The 21,791-nt window shown below is 44.8% G+C and overlaps 1 protein-coding gene across 2 annotated transcripts; it reads right to left on the reverse strand.

Moving 5' to 3' along the window:
• Positions 1–325: 325 nt before the first annotated feature.
• UHRF1 (ubiquitin like with PHD and ring finger domains 1) lies at positions 326–20,385 on the reverse strand. 2 transcript variants are annotated; one of them, XM_089535818.1, is made up of 17 exons: positions 20,135–20,385; positions 16,047–16,212; positions 11,589–11,852; positions 10,628–10,803; positions 10,077–10,292; positions 9,724–9,833; positions 8,934–9,120; positions 8,677–8,800; positions 8,136–8,243; positions 7,708–7,812; positions 7,106–7,212; positions 6,295–6,457; positions 5,143–5,280; positions 4,640–4,745; positions 4,393–4,550; positions 3,689–3,787; positions 326–1,648 (listed from the first exon to the last, which is right to left on the reverse strand). In XM_089535818.1, the coding sequence occupies exons 2-17, from the start codon at positions 16,197–16,199 to the stop codon at positions 1,502–1,504; spliced, it is 2,361 nt and encodes a 786-aa protein (XP_089391944.1). In that variant the 5' UTR covers positions 16,200–16,212; positions 20,135–20,385; the 3' UTR covers positions 326–1,501. The 2 variants fall into 2 exon arrangements, with proteins under 2 accessions (XP_089391944.1, XP_089391943.1); XM_089535817.1 differs by lacking the exon at positions 20,135–20,385 and adding an exon at positions 18,164–18,247.
• Positions 20,386–21,791: the final 1,406 nt, after the last annotated feature.

Consider the following 21,791-nt stretch of genomic DNA (forward strand, 5'->3'; position numbering starts at 1 on the left):
GGGTGTTTCAGATCCTGACCTTTCAAAGGCAAGGCGGTCCTTGCGAGTCCAACTTGGCTTTTATGAATGGAGTTGGAAGATAAGTGGTCCTTGCGTCTCGTAGACGCAATCCAGAGGAAGCGTTCCAACGCATCCATCTTCCCGCTGCCTCCGAAAATACTGCAAGCGCAAGCAGTTCCTCGCAAGTCTGTCATTGGAATTAATTCCATACTCGACACATAGACAAAAACGCACACCAACGGGCATCGCCAACTCTGTGAAGCCGCTGCGGGTTCGAAAATGCAACTCTTCTAGGCGCAGTCTGAGAAAACCCAACTCCAAAAGCTTTTTGTAAAAAGGCTCTTTATTTTGAGAACTTCTCTTTGTACAAACGTCGTGGCATCATAAAGAGAGGGAAAGAAATAGTTCCTTTCCCCCAAACAATATACATTTTATCGAGGCTCTTAACAACACAAAACAAAACACATTTGTTCCAGTCTGTCCGATGCGAGCGGTGATTTCACGGCAACCGGGCTTTATGCTGAGGTATTCGCTGTAAAGTTATGGAGCTGTGGAGGCAAAACGGAAAACAAACCAACGGACAACGACAACGACAAAAAATACCAACCACTGAATTGATAACCAAGCCTTTCCATTTCAAAGTTACAGGTTTACAGTTTCCATGCTAAGCAAAAACAAGGGAAGAAGGTTGCGAATGAGCAGCAAAAACGCACAGCTAAATGGCTATCCGGAGCGACCGATACGGAACGGCAGCGTCACAATTTATAGTACTCCGAAACTTAAAAGTATTGGCAGTTTAGGAAATCCAGTGCTGATTTTAAGGGTCCCAGTAAAAAAAAGGGAGCCCCGAAAGGCACTTCCTAATGGCTTTTTTGACATTTTCCCTTATGGCACCATGAGTAGAAGGCAGCACCTTGTTGCTAGATGCAGGGACTGAGGTAGTAACTTTACACAAAGGCTGATAAGGCGAGCAGTTGGTACACAGTGAAAACCAGGAGCGAGGGGGCTTGAAATGACTTGGGCGGCAGAGCCTACGCTTAATATCTCACGCCACGCAAGAATAATAATAACAACAATAATAATTAAAAAGAAAGACTGCCACAGAAATACATCTAACTTATGGCCAAAATCCATGCGCTTCCCGAGATTGTTCTAGCAAAGACGCCAGGTATGGATAGGGGAGGTTTTTGTATTTTGAATGAAAACATGGTCTTGGGAACGGAGGTTCTGCCAACATCGGTAGTGTTGCGTTTCTAACAGGCAACTTGCATTTCTAACAACATCCGCTCCTTGACCATTTTTAAAGCACTACCGCAAGAATACATGAGCAGACGCCTCAAAACTTCAGCGTTTTGCGGGGCTGGGGGGGGGGTAACGGGAACATAAGCTTTTTGAAAGTCTATTTAAATAAAGCCCCACAACCCCATAAAGTTTTTTTTTTGTAGGGAAGTGGGGGGGAAACCAATTCTGAACAAAAGGGACTCAGAAGTGCTTTTTGGAATCACCGTCCGTTGCCGTAGCCGGGGAAGAGTTGGTTTAGAAGGCTCTGCAGGGGCTTGTTCACTTCCATGGGGTAGTTTTTCCCTAAATCGTAACGGCACGCGGGGCAGCTATAGACTTCGGCTCGGAATGACCGATCCAGGCAGTCCTAGAAGGAAACACACAAGTGTAAAGATGCGTGACAGCGACGCTTGTAACACTCCTATCTGCCTAATGCCTTTTGGAGCCTGCCTGGTTTTGCTAGGAACCAGTAGAAAACTAACCGACTTCATCATCTTTGCAGAAGAACCAGGGAGAGGTGGGAAATAGGATTGAAAAAGCTAACGCCCATCTGCCTGAAACATTTATAGTCCGCTATCAGGATGGCTTAAAACCATAAACTTGACAGACATGGAGGAAAAGTGGCAAACTTACAAACAAGAGCAATCCCTTCCAAAACAAAACCCAGCAGCTCAAACCGCGTCAAAACAGCTTTGACGCTCTTCCAGAGACAAGGAAGAGCTTGAAAAGACAGAACTTGGCGCCGTTTTAGACTACGGCTCCCAGAATCCCCCAGCCAATAGGATCAACTGGGAATTCTGGCAATTGTAGTCCTGGCGAGGCTGTTGACAGAGGAAGGCTAGGGCTAGAGAAACCAAGCTTTGGATCCCTTGCTCAGGCACAGAAACACTCTCAGTTGCAGGTTGGGTTTTGCAACTGTTTGCACTTGTGCCCTGAAATCCACAAAGTTCAATTAATAAAGCATTTTAATTTGTTGTTGGGTTGACTCAAGTCATTTCTGACCAATGGCAACCCCCCAAGGCAAAACTTTCACAGGGTTTTCTTGGCCAGATTTTCTTCCAAGTGGGTTTGCCATCATTGCCTTCCTCTGCAAGAGCAAGAGAGTGTGACATGCTCAAGGTCCTACTCTAAAACCACTACACCAAGCTTGCTCCCTACAACTATCCATTGGCCGCTGTGGCCATTCTTCTTCTCCATTGTTCAGGACACAAAAGGCCAAGAACATGCCCCAGGGGAACCTGTTTCTCAACTTGTTTCAGCCATCAAATCCCTTCCCCCAATAGCACTGGAGGTAAAAATGTGTTTCCAGGCTGTTTACTAGAGGACACATAGTTGTGTAAATGCCTCACTATTTAAGGCTCTCGAAGCTTTTTCAAAGAACTGATAAGGTCACAAGAGGAGACTGGAACTCTCAACATCCTCTCCTTTTCCTATTGTGTTGTTAATGCTCAACCGCCCTGGGCATCTTGCTAATCTCCCAAAATGCTGATCATATATTGTGTGCCTGTATGTGCCCTCAAGTATCCTACTTATGCTGACCCCATTAATTTCACAGGCAAGGAATAGTCAGAACTGGTTTGGCCAGTTCCTTCCTCTGAAATATAGCCTGCAACACATGGAAGTCTTTGGCAGTCTCCCATCCAAGTACTAACCCCCTGTTTAGGTTCCTAGGTCAGACAGGATCTGGTGCCTTTGGAATATTCAGATGTTATTGTTGTGTAATAAAAGCCAATTTATTATTATTATTATTATTATTATTATTATTAGATGAAGAAAGGTCACATTTGACAAGCCTATGAGCAAAAGGCTTAGCTGACTAGGCAAATCAGTGGTAACTTCAAGGCCTTTCCCCTTGGTCTTAAAAAAAGCATGACGCAGAAGTAAAGACCACAGCTCCCATTTTCCTTCTCATACTGGCTAGACATGATGGGAGTTACAGTCAGACAGCTAGGACCATGCATCTCCCACCCACTGCAACAGAAAGGGTCTCTTAACAACTCCGATTTTCTCCAAGTGCATGCAATAACAACTCTTATTCGTCCAGCCAACGTAGTGGGCTCTGTGTATGTTGAACTCCAAATACCATCAGCCCCAGATACCATAGCAAATGGTGAAGTATTAGGTGAACAACATGTGGAGAGCATCAAATTGCTTCCCCGTGTGTAAGGCATTAATAACTTTGTAGATACTCTTTGGATGTTTTCTAGTAAATTCAAACTGGGTTTAAAAACACAATTTTATATAATCTGTTCTACTTGCAGAGCCTAGAACTCCACGCTGGTGAGATCTCCACATGCGCCTCTGAGAACATTTCCCAGAACCATCCACCATGCCTCAGGCACTGGATTACAGAAAAGGGTGCCTTCCAGAACAGGCAAAACCATGAAGATCAATGAGAAGAGCTCACCTTACATACGTTGTGCTGGCACACTGTCGTAATTGGCTGAAACACCACCTCCTGACAACAGATGCATAGGAAGGTCTCTTCCACTTTGTTCAGGAATTTCTGCCATAAAATGGAGTTGGATGAGTCAAGTACACTTATGGTTGTTCATACTTTATTCTGACACTGCCAGAAACAAGCTGATGTTCTCCAGCGTGTGTGCGGGCGCACACTGTTGATTTATGGCAACCCCATGAATTTTTCATTTACTTGCACAAGGAATACTGAAAAGAAGGTCTTGTCAGTTGAAATATAGCCTACAGCACTGGGATTCACTGGCAGTTCCCATCCAAGAATTAAACAGGACTTATCGTGCTTAGCTTCCAAGATCTGGGAGGACCTTGTGCTGGCTCTGTGCCCAAAGTTACTGGACTGCAATTCCCATCATTCTACACCACTGGTTATATCATCTAGCCATCCATCACTATCTGAAGAACCATATAGAAAGCTGCAATTGTGGCTTCTAGAGAACCTGGTTTTGTTCTGAGCATTTTAAAAAATGGGGTCTGATGCAGTATAGAGCCACTTGTTACCTTGGGAGCTTGACCATGTAATTCTGCTGCCACACACAGACTATGTCTCATTCAGAGCGAACTGAGCCAAACAGAATGGCAGCTGCTACTTCAATGTAGTCCACTGAAGATAAGAAATGCCCACCCCATACGTACCGGTCCGTCCTTAAGGGCTTCTAGTGCTTCATTCCACAGCTTCGTATTGCTTTCGTCGTCTTTAATAAGAGCTTTCTGCTCGGGAGTGAGCTTGTAGACCTCCCCTTTGGTCTTCTTCGGTGTGCCAGAAGGAGAAACAGCATGGTCCAATTCATTTCCTGGTTAAAAGATAAATTATACAGAACGTTTAAAAAGTTGGGATAAAAATGAAGAGAACAGATGAGTTTATTAACCAAAGCTGACTTACCAGATTTCCTTTTCCTCTTCCCTTTTCCTGGGGTTTCCTCCTCTTCTATTTTCTTGCTATCTTCTTTATCTTTGTTTGCAACAGCTTCCAGATACCCCTCAGGATACTAAATTGGGATGTGTGAAAATGTTAAGTCTGCCCTTCGTATAACTTCCCTTCATAATAAGAAGATCCTTGCCACCATTATAACAGAATGCTAGATTCTTTAATTTGATCTAGCAGGTATATTCCTAAATTCCTTTTCTCTAAGTACACTGCTAAACTACATGATCCAAATCCATGACCCACAATAATATTTCTGCTATCACTAATGTCAAAGGACCAAACACTGCAGGAATGGAATAAACAGAGTAAAGAGCGGGCCTATCACTAAGAAAACCATAGAGTACCTCATCCATTCCCAAGCTGCCTATTGAGCTAAGAACGATGCAAGATTTTCATCATCTTTCATAAAAAGGACCCGTGTTCCACTACAGCTGCTGTTTCTCTCACTGGAACTGTACCTGCAGGGTCAGACCAAGTTTCTTCATCCTCTCCTTGCCTTCCTTGGTCCAAGGGGCTGGCTCTTCATCATCTCTCCTGAGCATGTAGCGCCACACTAAGAAGCCGGATTTTCCTGTTTCAGGCCAATATTTAACAACCTTAACAAGGAAATAAGAAGAAAGGTTCAAATACCTCATATAGCTTGGTGATGTTATTAAAGAATTTAAGCTAAATTATGGTTATCTCTGTGGCATATAGTATATGTAATAAGGTACAGATTTGTTGGGAAGGGGTATGAGCATGGACTATTAAGGGCTGACTAGATTGGATTAACATTCAGAGATTTTAGAAAGGCTGGTATATGTAACAATGACAGAGTGAGAAACATGAGTCAATCAGAGCTACAAACTAGTTAGATTTTGTAGTTATTTTGTCTTCAAGTCGTTTCTGACTTATGGCAACCACAAAATTTGTCCAGAGGGAGTTTGCCTTTGCCTCCCTCTGAGGCTGAAACAGTGGGATTTGCCCAGGGTCACCAAGTGGGTTTCCATGACTGAGCAGGGATTTGAACCCTGGTCTCCAAGGTCATAGTTCAATGCTCAAACCATACCACCACACTGGATCTGTTAGATAGTTACTGAGGTGACTATGAAATGTGTGGATGGAGAGTCAGTTAGAGACAGACTCAGTTAAGACAGTTAGGTTCAGTTAGGATTAACAGAAGACAGTGAAAGAATTACTGAGGTGCATTAGAGTCAATCAGGATTTAGATGTGCTAGATAAGTAACAACAATGTCTTGAAAATCTGCAACCATATGCTTATATACACCAAGTGATCTCAAGCTTGTTCTTTTATTATACATATATGCCTCTAAGAATGGCAGAATAGTGCTATCCAAGTGGCTGGATTCAGACACACGGTGTATGTGGTGCCAGGTTCAAGGATGATGTCCAGTAGTGGGTTATCCATGAGGACATTTAGAAGATAGCCATGTTCAGTGCCATAACAGTGGTACAAGTGGGGGTCCCCACATTGGTGATGGTAGTGGTACAAGTCCTCAAAGACTTCTCTTTTTGTCACTTGTCAAAAAACAAAAACAAAGAACCTACTTCTTCCCTCAAAGCTGAGTCTACATTTCCCAAGGCTGTGCCTACCCATCACATACTCTTACCTTATATATGCCATCATATCGATTCCCTTCTTTGGGAGCGTATTTGCTGTGCCTGCCACCCTTTGCATTCCGCACGACCCTAACTGGCTTTCCAGCTCTCCAGTCCTTGGCCTCTGCACCCTCTTTATCATTGATTGGAGCACTACAGTTCAGTGCCAGAGCCCTGCAATGGTGAAAGTGCGACAACAAATGTATGCAATGGTGAGACCATGTAGAGAACTCCACTTGGAGATATAAGGCAAAAGCAGACTGGGAGAGATTGAGAAAAGCTGGGCTAAGAATTTATTGCTGTCTGCATTCCACTTTTTGATTGGGTTCCATCCAGGATAACCTACTGTGATCCTTAAAGTCTGCCAAGATGCAGAGCTGTTTCAAGTGGTTCCCAAAACCACAAAGAAGCAGGAGAAGCCAAAAGGTAATTCTAGAGGCTTTCAAACCATGCTGGATGAAGCAAGCTGCTCCCTTGTGCAATTTCTAAGATAAGCTGCCTTCTGGCTTATCTTAACATCAGCACAAATGGCCACAGGAGGAATCTCAAAGAGTAGAAGAATGATAAACACAACTAAGAAACAGCAGATTCAAGTTCTAGCCTGGGAAACAGTGTCCTTAAAACACCCTTCCCTCTGATAAGAACGATAACAGTTTTGGGTAAGTGTGTGTGCGTACAGAACTAGGAAATACTCAAGAACATTTAGGTGTAACTGCTATAGATGGACGACTCAACAATGGCAGAACAGCAAATGCTTTGACACACACACAAGCCTTAATAGACCTTGGAAGTCTTCCATTTTCTACAAAGCCCTCTTCTTACTTGTTCATATTTGTAAGTTTTTGATCGCAAGACTGTTCTGCTGTACGTTTATTCCCAGAAAGGTCACGGCCGCCACTTCCCGTGTAAGTAAAGGAATTTCCATGGTCCTGAAAGATATTCAGAGAGTCCAAGTCTAAGTCTGGGAAATACTGATCCAATTAGTCAGTTAGACACTAAAATAAATTTGTTAACATTAAAAAACAATTTGATATATGCCTACTTGCTTTCCCCTGTGATGGACCAAAGGAATTTTGAAATATTTTTCCAGCCCTATGTTTCTGATACCCAATACGTTCCTAACTATGGGTCAGATACACAGAGGAGTGGCAGACAGTTGCTGACTGTTAAGCAGGAAGAAGTGACAAGAGGAAAGTCAGAAGGGCATGGAGCAGCAAATAACCAGGACACTTTAGCAAATGCTTTGCTGTGGAAGTGAATTTTAGGAAGAAAAAGAGTGGCTTCCCAGGAAGGGGCAGAAAGGGGGTGCGTCTGTATAGTTCCCAAAGTATCTAGCCAAAAGCAAATGTCCCATGTATTACATTATGTATTCCCAAGGTATTCTCAGGAAAAGAGGTGAAAACATCTTATACACAATCACTTACTATATCATCTTCGTAGCCTCCTGCCAGAACCAAAGAATAGGCTCCGTCAGTACTTCTGCCATGAATACCTGCGACATGGGGTCTGTGGACACCTGACTCGCTCACCTGAGTGAAGAAAGTCAGAGGGTTGACTTTGATAGTGGAGAATTTTCAGTCAAGGCAAATCCCAATACAAGCATTAAGTGACCAAAGAACCACATAACAGCACTTCCCTTCCAAAGAAACAGGTACAAGGACACAAAAACAGATTCTCCAAGGTTTGTAGTCCCTCACAACCAGGACTTAAAGAGGATCCACCCACACCCACCTTTGTGTAGCCTTTGTTCTTCCTCCCTCTAAATTCAAATATTATTTTTTTTAGCCTATCAGCAGCTCTCCGTTTGCTCACCCGATAGATCCCCATTCCTGTTCCAGAAACAGCATCTTACCTGGACTCTGAACTTCCACATGGTGCCTACAGGAACCCCAGGAATTGGTCCGTAATGATTCGATGGGACAATGGTACATTCCCTTGTGCGGCCTACACACGCCATGCCCTTTAAAAAATTCAAAAAATAGCCAATGAGTTAACACAAATTAAATTACTCTGTCAAACCAGTATTGTAGACGATAATGTGGAGCTCAGAAAGTAGGCACATTCATTGGCCATTCAACAAAAAGTTAGGAGAAGAAACTATGTAGCTCTCCAGATGTTAGGACCACAACTCCCTGCATTCCTCACCACTGGCTAGGGCTGCTATACCTTGCTGTCCAACACCTTCCTTGGATTCTGACCTATGCCCCTTGTGAACATTTTACCAAGGAAGCCAAATCCCACTCTGGACAATTACAAATCAAGTAAGATACACCACATCTCCTGAGACACATAGGTGACCATACAGATGTGTCAGGGAACCTTTCCACACATACCAATTAACCTTCTTTAGCACTGCAGGGCAGGAAAGACATGGAAAATCAGGGCACACTCACCTTACCCCAGTCCCGCTGGGAGGAAGAATTAGCAGAGGCCATTTTAGCTTTCTTTTTGCTTTCTTTCAGCTTCTCGCCAGCCAAAACTACTTCGCTTGCATCATTGCGACATTCGGGGCAGTACCTGTTATTGAAAAATGTGGGTAGGGAAAAAAGAAAATGATTTTTTTTAATAGTTTCACAGGTTTCTTTCTGTCTGCATTAGAAGCCATATTAAAAACTTCAAACAGTATTTACAGCTATTCACTTTGACTTACCAGTCTTCATCATCTGGTATTCTGCTAAGAGGTGGGTTGAGACAGTAGATGTGGAAAGCCATGTCACATTCATCGCACATAAGCTGTTTCTCAGGATCCTCTTTCCCCCCACAGATGTAACAGGCACACATCCGGCACGTTTTGTTAGGGTTGTCTTTACAATGCTTACAGACTGGTCCACTCTGCCCTGTACAAAGTAAAGCACACAAATACTCATAGACTGATCAAACAGAAGGCACAAAACTATTTACTTCTACCCACCGTACGAACATGAGGGAGGGCTTCCTTGGTGGCTACTCCCTAACTCTGGAATTCTCTCCTTAGGGACATTAGGATAGTTCTTTCTTTAATGTCTTTTCGGCAACAACTGAAGACCTTTCTATTCTAGCAAATCATTGGAAACTGATTATTAATAAGATGGTGCCGTACTATTTCAATCTGTTTGAAAATAATCCTTTAAATGGCTTTAATTCCATTGTTAATTTAATACTGTTTTAATCTCAACATTTGTATGTTTTTACCTATATGTGTTACCATAATTTTCTGTCTTCTGTATAAGCAATCTTATATCCCAGTCTGGGGGAAAGGCAGGATATAAATAAAGTGAGGGATGAATAGATTTATGAAACTCAAAAGAGTTTGTAACTCCCATACCAACCACTGTGAACAAACAGAGGACAACTTGCAGCCAGTTTCAGAGATTGCTTGTCCCTAATTGAAGTGTCACATCTCCCCTCAAAAAAAACTACCCTCCAGTGGTAAACAGGGGCAGGAGAGAGATAAGACTCACTTTTCATTGGACTTTCAGACGTGAGTGGAGCAGCACATCCAGGCTCTTCTATTTTGTAGATCTCATCAACAATGGTAACCCGGCAATCATTCAGGACATCCCCACCATCACTAGAAAGGAAGATCAGAATAGATTATATGTGTGTAACCGTTGTGATATGTGCAACAAGAGTTTTGCAAAAATGGTTCCTTTCACACTCTTTGCAATTCTAATTCAGCATAATACATTATTGCTCACACACACACACCCCACATTCCATACTGCCATCATCCCAGATTGCAAATAGGGTAGCAAGGAGTCAGACTTCCCTTGGAAGTTTGGTAGATGACTTGTACTCATTGCCTATTCCTTACCCAAGAACTATTTTGGCAAATAACTCCTTGTAAGTCCTGGTTTCTCGCTTTTGTACGATCTCCGCATCATACCAAAATCCCCTCTCTTTTGGATCGTCGGGATTGTAATTCAGCATAACAACATCGCCTACTTCTAGTTCCTCCCACTTCAGAGTAGTCCTGGCACGAGCACGAACATTTTTGGAGCTCAGCTGGATGACACCATTCTCTGGATAACTAGATTCAGAAGAGGATGGACAAACAAGGAGCAGCAAAGAGAGGCATGAGTTTGCTTGTTTGGTTCTGAACAATCAAGACACAATATAGTACCCTCCAAAGCAACCACTAGCTTTCCTTCCAACTTGGTAGCTCACAAGGGGGCATGGACTGCCACCTGAAGTGCCAACACAGTCCCAATCCATCCCCCCAGATCCCAGTTTGGGGACTAAGAGCAAACAAATATATGGAGGTCTGCCTCTATCGAGACCTAAATTGTGGCTCCAGTGTCTGCCTCTGTGGTCTATCTGAGAGCAAGAGGCTAACTTTTCTAATACTAGGGAAAAAAACCTCACTCTTCGTATTTCACATGATAGATGATGTCCTCATCAAGGAAGCTTTCTTGAAGATCCGACTCCTCATCGCTTTCACTGGCCTTGTTGGCCGCTTTTCCTTTCTGGGTAACATTGACCACTATGGCTTCGAACCAGGCTCCCATGCTCGTATCGCGAGCGTCCACCAACTCATTGATCTGAAAGCAGAAGCCGAAAGCCAAGCCACTTAGTTGCGTTCAAACAAGCCAAACAATGAATGCAGTCATTGCAAAGGCTGGGGTGCTTTTATTTCTTAAAGTAACAAAACCTAGAACTCTTGCATCTGCAGCGTGATTGGTGTGTGCATGGTGACCCCCATGAATTATTGTAGAGTTTTCTTAGGCAAGGAAAATGCAAAGCCAGCAACAGTGTGTGGGCTCAGTCCTCAGCAAAGTCATGGAAGTTCCAGGATCCCAGCGAGGGCAGCCTGCGCTATTCTTGCTTGTTTCTGCTGAGCTGCTGCATGGAGCCTGCCTGAGTAAGACTAGAAAGGAAATCACAGCAAGGCCCACTAGTGGATTTGAGTAGTTACCACAGCATACTTTGAGCTAAACCTGGGGCTCCTGGCACTTCGTCCCTCGGTTTGATATTAACCTTGGACAAAAACCTAGCTAGCTTTTAGCTTTTTAACCCAGCCTCCTGGGCGGGCAGAAATGTTATTCTGTGAAATCACTTGCAAAAATCAAGAAAGGAATGTAAAGCCACCAGCTTTTCCTCCGCTTGTCTGCTGAATCCAGTCTACAAGGGCCTGAGCAGCTGCAGTTGGGAGAATCCTACTTAACGTGCTACTTCCCAAAACACGGTTCAAAAGACTCTTTGAGTTAAACAGCATAAAACTACCAGAGTTATTTAAAAATATGTAAACTTCTACCCCAGCCTTTACAGAATAGACACTCTGCTTTAGAACAGAAACATCTGAAAATACTACCTGAAACCACCTCACCTTGTAGAATCCAAAGCCTGGGTCCACCAGGTCAACCTGAGTGGTTGTGCTGGGTTGCCCCTCCATCTCCACAGACCCTTCCCCATTATTGGAGCTTTTATCAGACTCGCTTGGGCCTGAGCCACAGCCTGAGTCTGTGTCTGAAAGTTCAACGTCCTTTTCTTTGCTAGGCGTGGGCTGGAGGGCCAGGCTTTGCCTCACCAGCAACTGAACAATATCGTTCAAGCCGACACTGTAATCAAAAAGGGAATGGCCATCTTCCATCTGTAAAAGAAGAGTTAAAGGAATATCATGCATCACATAAAGAAATCCAACAGCCATTCAGTTTATATTAAATAATTACTATGCATACATATTCCGAAATGAACGGTTTTCTCCGATTTGTTCAGAGGAGGTTTGTCAGTGCCTTCCCCGAGGCTGAGAGAGTGTGACTTACCCAAGGTCACCCAGTGGGTTTCATGACTAAGCTGGGAATCGAACCCAGGTCTCCAGAGTGGTAGTCCAACACTGAAACCACTACCCCATGCTGTTACCTTACCCTTTACCCCAAATAATGGGAAAATCCTGACTGATACACAAGCCTATGTATTATCAGAAAGAACACTTACTGCTTTCACAGCACATCCAAAGCAATGGGTTTGGAAAGCAGATGGGGATCATTCCTCTTAGCTTATTTTGCAACACAACTCAATTCTGAGGACACTGGCCCAACAAACCATGGTTTTTTGAACCAAAGCCAAGTGGTCTGTTGCTGTGATCCTACTTCCCCTCACATAAAAAATATGTAACCCATTGGAGTTTAACCATAATTTCCTGTTATTTCCAGCGTCTGACTACAAGGATGGCCAACTTGATAGCCTGTTTTCACTCACAGATTAATCTAAAGTTCCAGTTTTAAAATAAAACTAAAACTATGGTTTACCAAATCCCCAAAACACTGTATTAGCATGCACATGAAGAAAGAACAAAGAGGCACAAATATTCAGTTCAAAGACCAGCGGTTCTGAACCTTTGGTCTTCCAAGTGTTTCGAACTTTAATTACCAGAAGCCCTGAGACTAGCTTGGCCAATTGTCAGGAATTCTGGGAACTGAAGTCCAAAACATCTGGAGAGCCAAAGGGTGGAAACCACTGCCTTAGACCACAGTTGTTACCTCTGAACCAGGTTCCTGTCTTATCTTTTACAAAGCACATCTTGATTCGATGAAGTGCATGTTTATTCAGAGACCCACTGCATTCACCAACTTTCTCGGTGTAATTGCATCCACATTAAAAAGTTTTAAAGATCTTTTATGCAACAAAAGCCAACTCTGAAGCCTATAGGTTGTGTTCAATCGCTACTAACTCCTCCACTGTTCCGCACACTAAACCAAAATGTGTGAATCACCCCTTTGCCGGCACCTGTTCCTCACAACAGGGAGCAAGCGCTTTCCTGTGCCAAAGAAGCCTCGAGAGTGACCTCTCATTTCCCGATATGGAGGGTGTCCGGTAGCAAAGCGTCAGTGCATGTTCGGACAGGGTAGCGTCTGCAGAACAACTCTGCTTTGAGAATCAGCACTGGCCAGGACAAAAGCAACACACACATACACACAAGCATGCGCGCACGCGTCCCCTCCTTTGTCAACAAAAGAGGCACTTGCCAGGTTACTGTGCCCAGCAGTAGAGGCAGATTGTCTGACAGGAGGAGGACCGGCACTGAAAACACAGGCACACACAGGGCTCCAAGCCATTTGCCCAAGGAGGAGTATCTAGCTGCCATTTTCTTCCCGCAGCAAAAAGGCTGGAAATTTGGAAGACAAATCCTTTTGGTATGTATCATTAAAAAGAAAAAGCTTTGTACAAAAAAAGCTGTAGGTGCAATTATGAATTGATTTGTCTTTTCAAGTAAGAGTAACCGAATTCCAAAACTTTGTGGACGTTGGAGCAAAGCTAGAATCACATGCTGTATCTGGTTGCCTGCTAATCTTCATTCAATGGAGATGTAACACCTTCTTTGAATCAAAATCTTTATGGCCTTTATTTTACTTTGGTCTATTTTAACTGATTGCAAGTGCAGCGCTGTGTGAATAAAGCATAATAATAATAACTCCTCCTCTAGGGACTTACTAAATACACATGACAAAAGGTTTGCATTGACTAAACGACAAAACATTAGCTACATGAAATAGAACTGAATGCAAGGCCATTGAATTCTGCAAAATCACTTTTATAATTAAAACCAGAAGCTAATATACAGGAAAACAGCTAGCGATCCACTTTGGAACCAGCCCTTGTAGAAGCCTTAAGCGAATGATTTTTAGCGTCCTTCCCCAACAATTCCTCTGCCTGCCAAGGAAGTCACGCAACTCGGCAGCGCAACAGGTGAACACATGCTTTCAACACCAAAGGTCCCAGGCTGAGTTCCCTCCAGATAAAACATGGGGGAAACTGAAACTTTGCAGTCTCGGCAGGTATATTGTTTTAATGTGTTTCAAACATTTTCATCTTTTTAAACTATTTGATATTTGGACATGTAATTTGTTTTAATTATTGCAGTAATTTAATTCCGCTTTAATTACTACTTTTGTACGCTTTTAATTGTACTGTTTTTTAATGTAGTTAGCCGCCCCAAATCCCAGTCTTGAGAGAAGGTAATAAGAATACTAATACTAATAATCCTGAGCTAGATGAACAACAGCCTGACTTGGTATCATTCCTGTTCTCACGATGCGATGCTAATATTGAAGGACATGCTGTCTGTTTCCACAAAGTACTAAGCCTACTGGATCTCACTGTTCCCCCATATAAAACAGCATCTTACCTGGGGATACTCTCACCCACCACCCACCTCATGCCCAGCTCAGCATTTCAGCAAAGAGCAGTGTTGGTACCTTCAGGTAATCTTTTACCAGAGTTACTGTTCTTTTCTCTGAAGAGCCCTTAGGGTTTCCTGGAACATAATGTGAAGTACAAGCCGAAGGGAAGCAACCTCTGCATCCCAATCCCAGCACAAGTGAGGAGGATGCAGTGCTGGATTATAGAGAACCGTATGCCAGACATCCAGATATGTAAAAAGCATATTAAGAACACACAAACAGCCTACATTTGAAGCATCTGTCACTCAACTAAATCAAGATCAGAAAGCCTGGTGATGCTCCAGAGAGGCATTCTCAGTTTTTAAGAATATGGCCCTTGCCTATCTAGGCAACTGCTAAACTCAGCAGTCTGAATTTTGACCAGAGAACAGGAAGGCACTGAAAATGTTGGCGCATAAGATAACAGAAAGAAATCTGTACATCAGAACTTTACTAATGGAAATAAAAAGGAAATGGTAAATATGAATACTGTCTAAGAGCTTTGTTCCTTATCTTAATTTTAAGTAATAGTAAAAGTTATTCAGAAAAGGAAATGTTGGAGCAAAAGTATAACACGTTTCTTTGTATTAAGTGGAAGGCCAATAACAAACAGGTTCTGATTTAAATTAAGTGTGCCAGGGCCCTTTTGCTTCCCATTTTGAAGACCTTCTGGAATTTCTTCTTCTGTAGCAAAGACAATCTGGCAAGAAGTATGCGGATACTTTAAGAAGGGCAGCCACCCACAACTGGAAAGAGCATGCGCGGACGGCGTGAAGCACTGCTTGAACGAAGTCGCTAGATGGCAGTGTGATTCTGTTTTGGTTTTCGTCCCCTTCCTAACAAAGGGAAGGCAAAACTTCCTTCGAAAAGTTCTGAGTCGATTCACACAAGTCTCCCCAAAGCAGCTCTTCCAACCTTTCCATGTCATGCTCAGCCATGACTCCCCGACGCTCAACCTCCGATTTCTGTTCCAGCTAAAACAGCTACGGACGGCGCCACGATGCGCCTCTCATTTCTCCCACCTGGCAAGCGCCATGGCTTTCGCACTGCTCAGCACGTGCTTTCGAGACCCAGATCTGCAGGCTGTCTTTATGCCAGTTGGAAGGACTTGCTGCGCAAGGCAATGCGGTTTTCAGGATGTGGCTGGCCACTGCGATTCTCTCAACTGAAGACTAAAAAACTCCAGTGTATATCATGCTTTAAAATCCTGGGGGGGGACCCCACTTTCTTTTTAAGGCACTCTTTGTTTTCTCAGTGCCACACTAGAATCTTGGGCTGCATCCACACTGGAGAAATAGTCCAGTTTGAGACAGCTTTAATTCTTTGTCTGACTCTTTGCTATGGAATTCTGGGAGTTGGAGTTTGTTGTAGGGCCCAGAGTGGAGCTCTGCTCCGCTCTGGGCCCACAACAAACTCCAACTCCCAGAATTCCATAGCCTTGAGCCAGGGCAGTTAAAGCAGTGCCAAACCGGGTTATTTCTCCAGTGTGGATGCAGCCATAGAATCACAGAGCTGGAAGAGACCCCAAGGGTGCAGTCCAAACGCCTGCCATCAAAGCACCCCCGGCATTGAGGAGGCAACCAGAGTAAAACACCAGTCTCTTGAGAGAGTGAAAAGCTGGGTACCTGTTTGCCCCTGTAGAAGAGCCTCTGCCTGTCGGGCGCGACGTTGAACGTCTCATAGATCCTCTGGCGCAGGTCCTCCACTTTGGTGAGCTTGGAAAGGGAGTCCACGCGGTGCGTCTCCTTCCCGTCCATGGTGCGCACTTGGATCCACATTGTGGCGGTGCCTCTGTCGAAGGACAGTTAAAGCCAATGAGTTACAAACATGGGACAGAGGGGAATGGGAAAGAGATGCGCGCACGCGCACACACACCCCACTCTGCCTTCCATCACATCCCACATTAATACTCAAAAGTACAAATACTACTTCCTGGAAACTCATCAAATTCTCTCTCCAACCAGGACCTTCTCACATATATGTGTGGGCACATGTGTGCGTCTTTGTGTGTGTGTATATATATCCATATACACACACACCAGGGTGCAACAGTTCTCCCCGCTATCAAACATTTGCCCTTCTTCCTGCTCCTTAACGTATTTATTCCACTATCCTTCAAAAGATGGGGCTTTCAGGTTCACCACCTTTGCGTCTCATTCGCCAAGACCCTCCATGAAAGTACGCACCGCCATTTCTATGCAGGTCAGCATGTTTCTATTTCCTCTGCATCGCCTTCTACCGACCCAAAAGGACATGCCATGTTCCTCCATGCTCTCTCTGGTATACCCCCCCCCAAGACCACCTTATTCCTCCCAAAGACTGCAGTACTCCCCCTAAAAGATCCATCATGCTCTTTCTGCCCCCCAAAAGAGCCCCATACGCCTCAAAAAGACCCCAATACCTTCCATGGACCCCCCTAAGACCCCCCCAAAACTCTGCTGAAGTCCCCTATAATCCCCAGAGACCCCCCAAGACCCTCATATTTCTGCCAAGACCCCCATGTTCTTCCTGGGATCCCCATATTACCCCTCATACTCCCTCAAACACCTCCAAGGCCTTTATACTCCCCCCAAGACCCCTATATGCCCCCAGCCCCCTTCAAGACCCCCATATGCTTCCTGGGACCCCTCCAAAGACCCCCATATACCCCCCAGAGACATCCCAAGACCCCCTCAAGACCATTATACTCCCCTCAAGACGCCCATATACTCCCCCCAAAACTCCATATTCCCTCAGAGACCCCCCTCAAGACCCTTATACTCCCCTCAAGACTGCCATAAACTTCATGGGATTCCCCCAAAACCCCATATTCCCCCCAGAGACCACCTCAAGGCCCTTATACTCCCCTCAAGGACCCCATATGCTTCATGGGACCCCCCCCCAAACCCCATATTCCCTCAGAGACCCCCTCAAGACCCTTATACTCCCCTCAAGACTGCCATAAACTTCATGGGATTCCCCCAAAACCCCATATTCCCCCCAGAGACCACCTCAAGGCCCTTATACTCCCCTCAAGGACCCCATATGCTTCATGGGACCCCCCCCAAACCCCATATTCCCCCAGAGACCACCTCAAGGCCCTTATACTCCCCTCAAGGACCCCATATGCTTCATGGGACCCCCAAAACTCCATATTCCCCCCAGAGACCCCCTCAAGACCCTTATACTCCCCTCAAGGACCCCATATGCTTCATGGGACCCCCAAAACTCCATATTCCCCCCAGAGACCCCCTCAAGACCCTTATACTCCCCTCAAGGACCCCATATACTTCATGGGACCCCCCAAAACCCTATATTCCCCCAGAGACCCCCTCAAGACCCTTATACTCCCCTCAAGGACCCCATATTCTCCCAAGAGTCGCCCCAAGACACCTATATTCCCCCCAAGAGACCCCCATATTTCCCCATAGACCCCCATATTCTCCCAAGAGAATCCCCCAAGACCCCCATGTTCCCCCCAAGACCCCCAAATTCTCCCTGGGACTCCTCCAAAGAGCCTCATGCTCCCTTCCAACCGCCTCCTGCCCCCCAAAGGCCCCCTCAGCGGCCTCCCCTCCTTCCCCTACCAGCCCAGCTGCCCCCCAGCCACCTTTTCCCCCTCGCAGCCCCCCATTCGCCCCCCAAACCCCTCTCTCCCTTCACATAATGGGCCCCCTTCGACCCCTGAGCCACGAATATCCTTTCCCGGCTCCAGCGCGAAAAGAGCCGCCTTTTGGGGCTCCCTTCGCCCGCGGAGCCTCACCCTCTTCGCCTCGAAGTCTCCCCCCAGGAACAACGCGACCGCTCAGCCTAACTTCGCCAGCAACTTCTCTCTCCTCCCCGCCCCCGACGGCCTTTCGCCTCTCATTGGCTGCCACCCCAGAGGAGGAGGCAACTGATTGGACTGCGCGGTCTCAACGCCCCGCCTCCGCGCCAAGCGGGTTAATCTGCGATGCCCGAAGCCGAGTTTCTGTAGGAAACCATCGCGCGCCACAAAATTGAAAGGAAACCGCCGGAGCGCGAGGATTGGCGGCGGCAACTCTCGCGAGATTGCGGGCGGGGATTGAAAAAAAAAAAGCCGGAAGGAACGCTCGCGAAAGGAGGGAGGGGGGAAGGAGGGTTTCCATTTAAAGGGACAGCGTCCCTTTAAAGCCTGCTGGGCTTTGTAGTTACCTGTTCAGCCTGATGGGCTTTGTAGTCCCTGAAAGTATTATTTTTCAATATTCTGATGCATTTTTTGGCCATGATGAACCCTTGCAAACCCCTTTGCATTTAGTGGAGTGAGAAATCTCCCAGTGGGTTTCCAGGGCCAAGCTGGGAATCAATTATATCTACTGTTGTGCGCCTTCCATAAGTCATCCCTGATTTAGGACTGAAGGCAAACCTCTCCTGGGGTGTCCTGGGCAGGATTTCTTCAGAGGGGGTTTGCCATTGCTGTCCTCTGGGGCTGAGAGAGTGTGACTCACCCAAGGTCACCCGTTGGGTTTTCATGGCCGAGCTGGGATTCGAACCCTGGACAAAGATGAAATTCTGGCTGGCTCTGGACAGAGCACCCTTTCTAAGTTTCGGAGGAAGACCAGGGTTCGAATCTTGGCTCGGCCACAATGGGTGACCTTAGGTAAGTCACATACTGTCACAGCCTCAAGGGAAGGCAATGGCAAAACCCCCTCTGAACCAATCTTGCCAAGAAAACCCCAGGATAGGGTCACCTTTGGGTTGCCATAAATTGGAAATGACTCAAAGACACACAACTATATATATTATATATATATATATATATATATACACAGAGAGAGAGAGAGAGAGAGAGTGGATTTGGGCAAGAGGTCACACTCTCTCAGCCTCAAAGGAAGGCCATGGCAAATCTGAACAAATCTGGCCAAGAAAACCCCAGGGTAAGTGGGCTTTGGGATCACCATGAAGCCTTAAATGACATGAAGATACTCCATAACGAACTCCATGATGCAAATACACAGATACGCAGATAGTACAATGTTCAGAAAAATACCAGCCAGACTTAAGGTTTGGCTCCCTCTGCTGGTTTGCTTTCAAAATAACACCATGATATATATGTATATATATATACAGTATATATATATATATATATACACACACACACACACACACACACAAAATATATATATTATAAATACAAATATATATGTGTATATATACTGTATATATACACGTGCATATAATATATACATATATATTATTTATAATATATATTATTTATTATATATATATTAATTATAATATATATTATTTATAATATATATATATATTATTTATAATATATATAACTTATATGTGTATGTATGTATATATATATACATAGAGATATATTTGTATTATTTAGGATATATATAGAATGTATGCGTGTGTGTGTGCATATATATATATATATATATGTATATATTGTGTGTGTGTGTGTGTGTATGTATTATATCTTTTGCTACAGGGGGGACACCCTATACACAGGTATTGCCAGTATAATGATTAATATAATATAATGCAGATATGACTTGGTTCCCAATATAACATATCATATAATAATGCAGTTGTGACATGGGTCCCCATAAAACGTATAATATAATATAATGCAGTTATAACACGGTTCGCAGCCTTATATGCAACACTTACTTTGGAATAAACTCTATTGATCCTTATAGGGTTTTCTCTTGGGGTTTTGGGGGAGAAGCAAATGTTAAAAAGGTCTTTAAAAGGCACTCACCGGAGGGAGAAAACAGCAGCCCAAGTCGCTCCCTTTGTCCCCAATGGCTTGCAAAGAAGGTCTTGGAGGAAGCCCGCCTTTTTTTCCCTGGATGGAATTAAAATGAAATTGGAATTAAAATGCACTTTAATCCGGTTTCACAGGGCTTCTTGTCCAGAGGTGCAGACGGAAATCAGGGATAAAAGTTGCATAGAAAGAACTATAAATATCTGCAAAGCTCCGAAGCTGCAAACAAAAGGGGCTCCTGCCTGACTTCGGTTCGCGCCAAAATAAAGAAGCTCGACTTTCTTTGGAGTTTGGCGGGGAAAAAAGCCGCCCGGCGTTCCACGGCTCCTGATTGGCTGCCCGTGGCGGGAAAAGGAGAAAGTGGGCGCGGCCTAGCTCCCATTCATAGTTTGCTGATCAGGGTTCGCGCATGCGCTCTTGCCAATGGGGACTTTCTCAATGAGATGAGCACAAACAAAAGACAATCAAAACTTGGAAATGAAGGGTTTTCTTTTTTGGTTTTTAAAGGACTACAGCTCCCAGAATCCCAGGGATTGTGGGATGTGTAGTCCCAAAAAAGGTTGGGCAAAATAACTACAGTTCCCAGAATCCCAGGGATTGTGGGATCTGTAGTCCAAGAAAAGTTGGGAGGGGTTAATAAGAACTACAGCTCCCAGAATCCCAGGGATTGTGGGATCTGTAGTCCCCAAAAAAGGTTGGGAAAAATAAAATTCTAATAAGAACTACAGCTCCCAGGATCCGAGGGATGGATGCCAGCATTCTCTGAAGATGCCACAGTCACAGATGCTGGTGAAACACCAGGAACAAACTCTTTTAGAACATGGCCACATAAACCGAAAAGCCCACCAAAAACTATGGTTTGCAATGCCTTCCCTCTAGGCAAGTCCCACTCTCTCAGCCTCGGCTGCATCTGGACTCAAGAAGCAATGCGGTTTATGTAGAACACCTGTCTGGAATATTGGTTCTAGTCTTGGATTATGACTCTGGGGACCAGGATTTGATTCTCAGCTCGGCCATGAAACCCTCTGGGTAACACTGGGCAAGTCACACTCTCTCAGCCTCAGGGGAAGGCAATGGCCAAAGCTCCTCTGAACCAGCCTTACAAATCTGAACAAATGAACAAACCCCACTCTCTTCCAGGCCAGCATTCTCTGAAGACGCCAAAGCCACAGACGCCGGCGAAAGAAACGTCAGGAACAAACTCCACTGAGTTTCCTATATCTTTAAAGGAAGGAATATCTGGAGGGCTGCAGGATTGCAATGAACGATGATGTCCCAAAAAGGCTTGACATCAAGAGGCAAGATTTGTTCCGCCATGGCCTTCCCCTGAGGCTGAGAGAGTGTGACTTGCCCAAAGTCACTCAATGGTGATATATGTATATATATATATGTATGTATGTGTGTTGCTCTTGTTGTTGTTGTGTGCCTTCATTTCTGACTTATGGCGACCCTAAAACAAGCCACGTTTTTGGAGGCAGTTCCTTCAGAGGGGGATTTGCCATGGCCTTCCCCTGAGGCTGAGAGAGTGTGACTCGCCTAGAGGTCACTCAAGCCACTTGCTTGCTGCAGTTAAATGAACCAATACCTGGAGGATTCCCTTCCCTTCCTGCAGGGAATGATGTCACAAAAAGGCCTGACATCAGCTCCAAGA

The sequence above is a fragment of the Sceloporus occidentalis genome, unplaced genomic scaffold (genome assembly GCF_023333645.1).
Source record: "Sceloporus occidentalis isolate IW3139 unplaced genomic scaffold, rSceOcc1.0.p SCAF_8, whole genome shotgun sequence".
Lineage (NCBI taxonomy): Eukaryota > Metazoa > Chordata > Lepidosauria > Squamata > Phrynosomatidae > Sceloporus > Sceloporus occidentalis.

What these genes read in the sequence shown, in the direction of transcription:
- UHRF1 (XM_089535818.1), bottom strand. Translation starts at nt 16,199, where the DNA reads ATGTGGATCCAAGTGCGCACCATGGACGGGAAGGAGACGCACCGCGTG. An exon ending in TTTGCCAAAATAGTTCTTGG is followed by an intron (nt 9,834 to 10,076) that starts GTAAGGAATAGG and finishes CTTCCTTTCTAG; the next exon opens with TGATGGTGGGGATGTCCTGA. An exon ending in GAGGCTACGAAGATGATATA is followed by an intron (nt 7,213 to 7,707) that starts GTAAGTGATTGT and finishes AATATCTTTCAG; the next exon opens with GACCATGGAAATTCCTTTAC.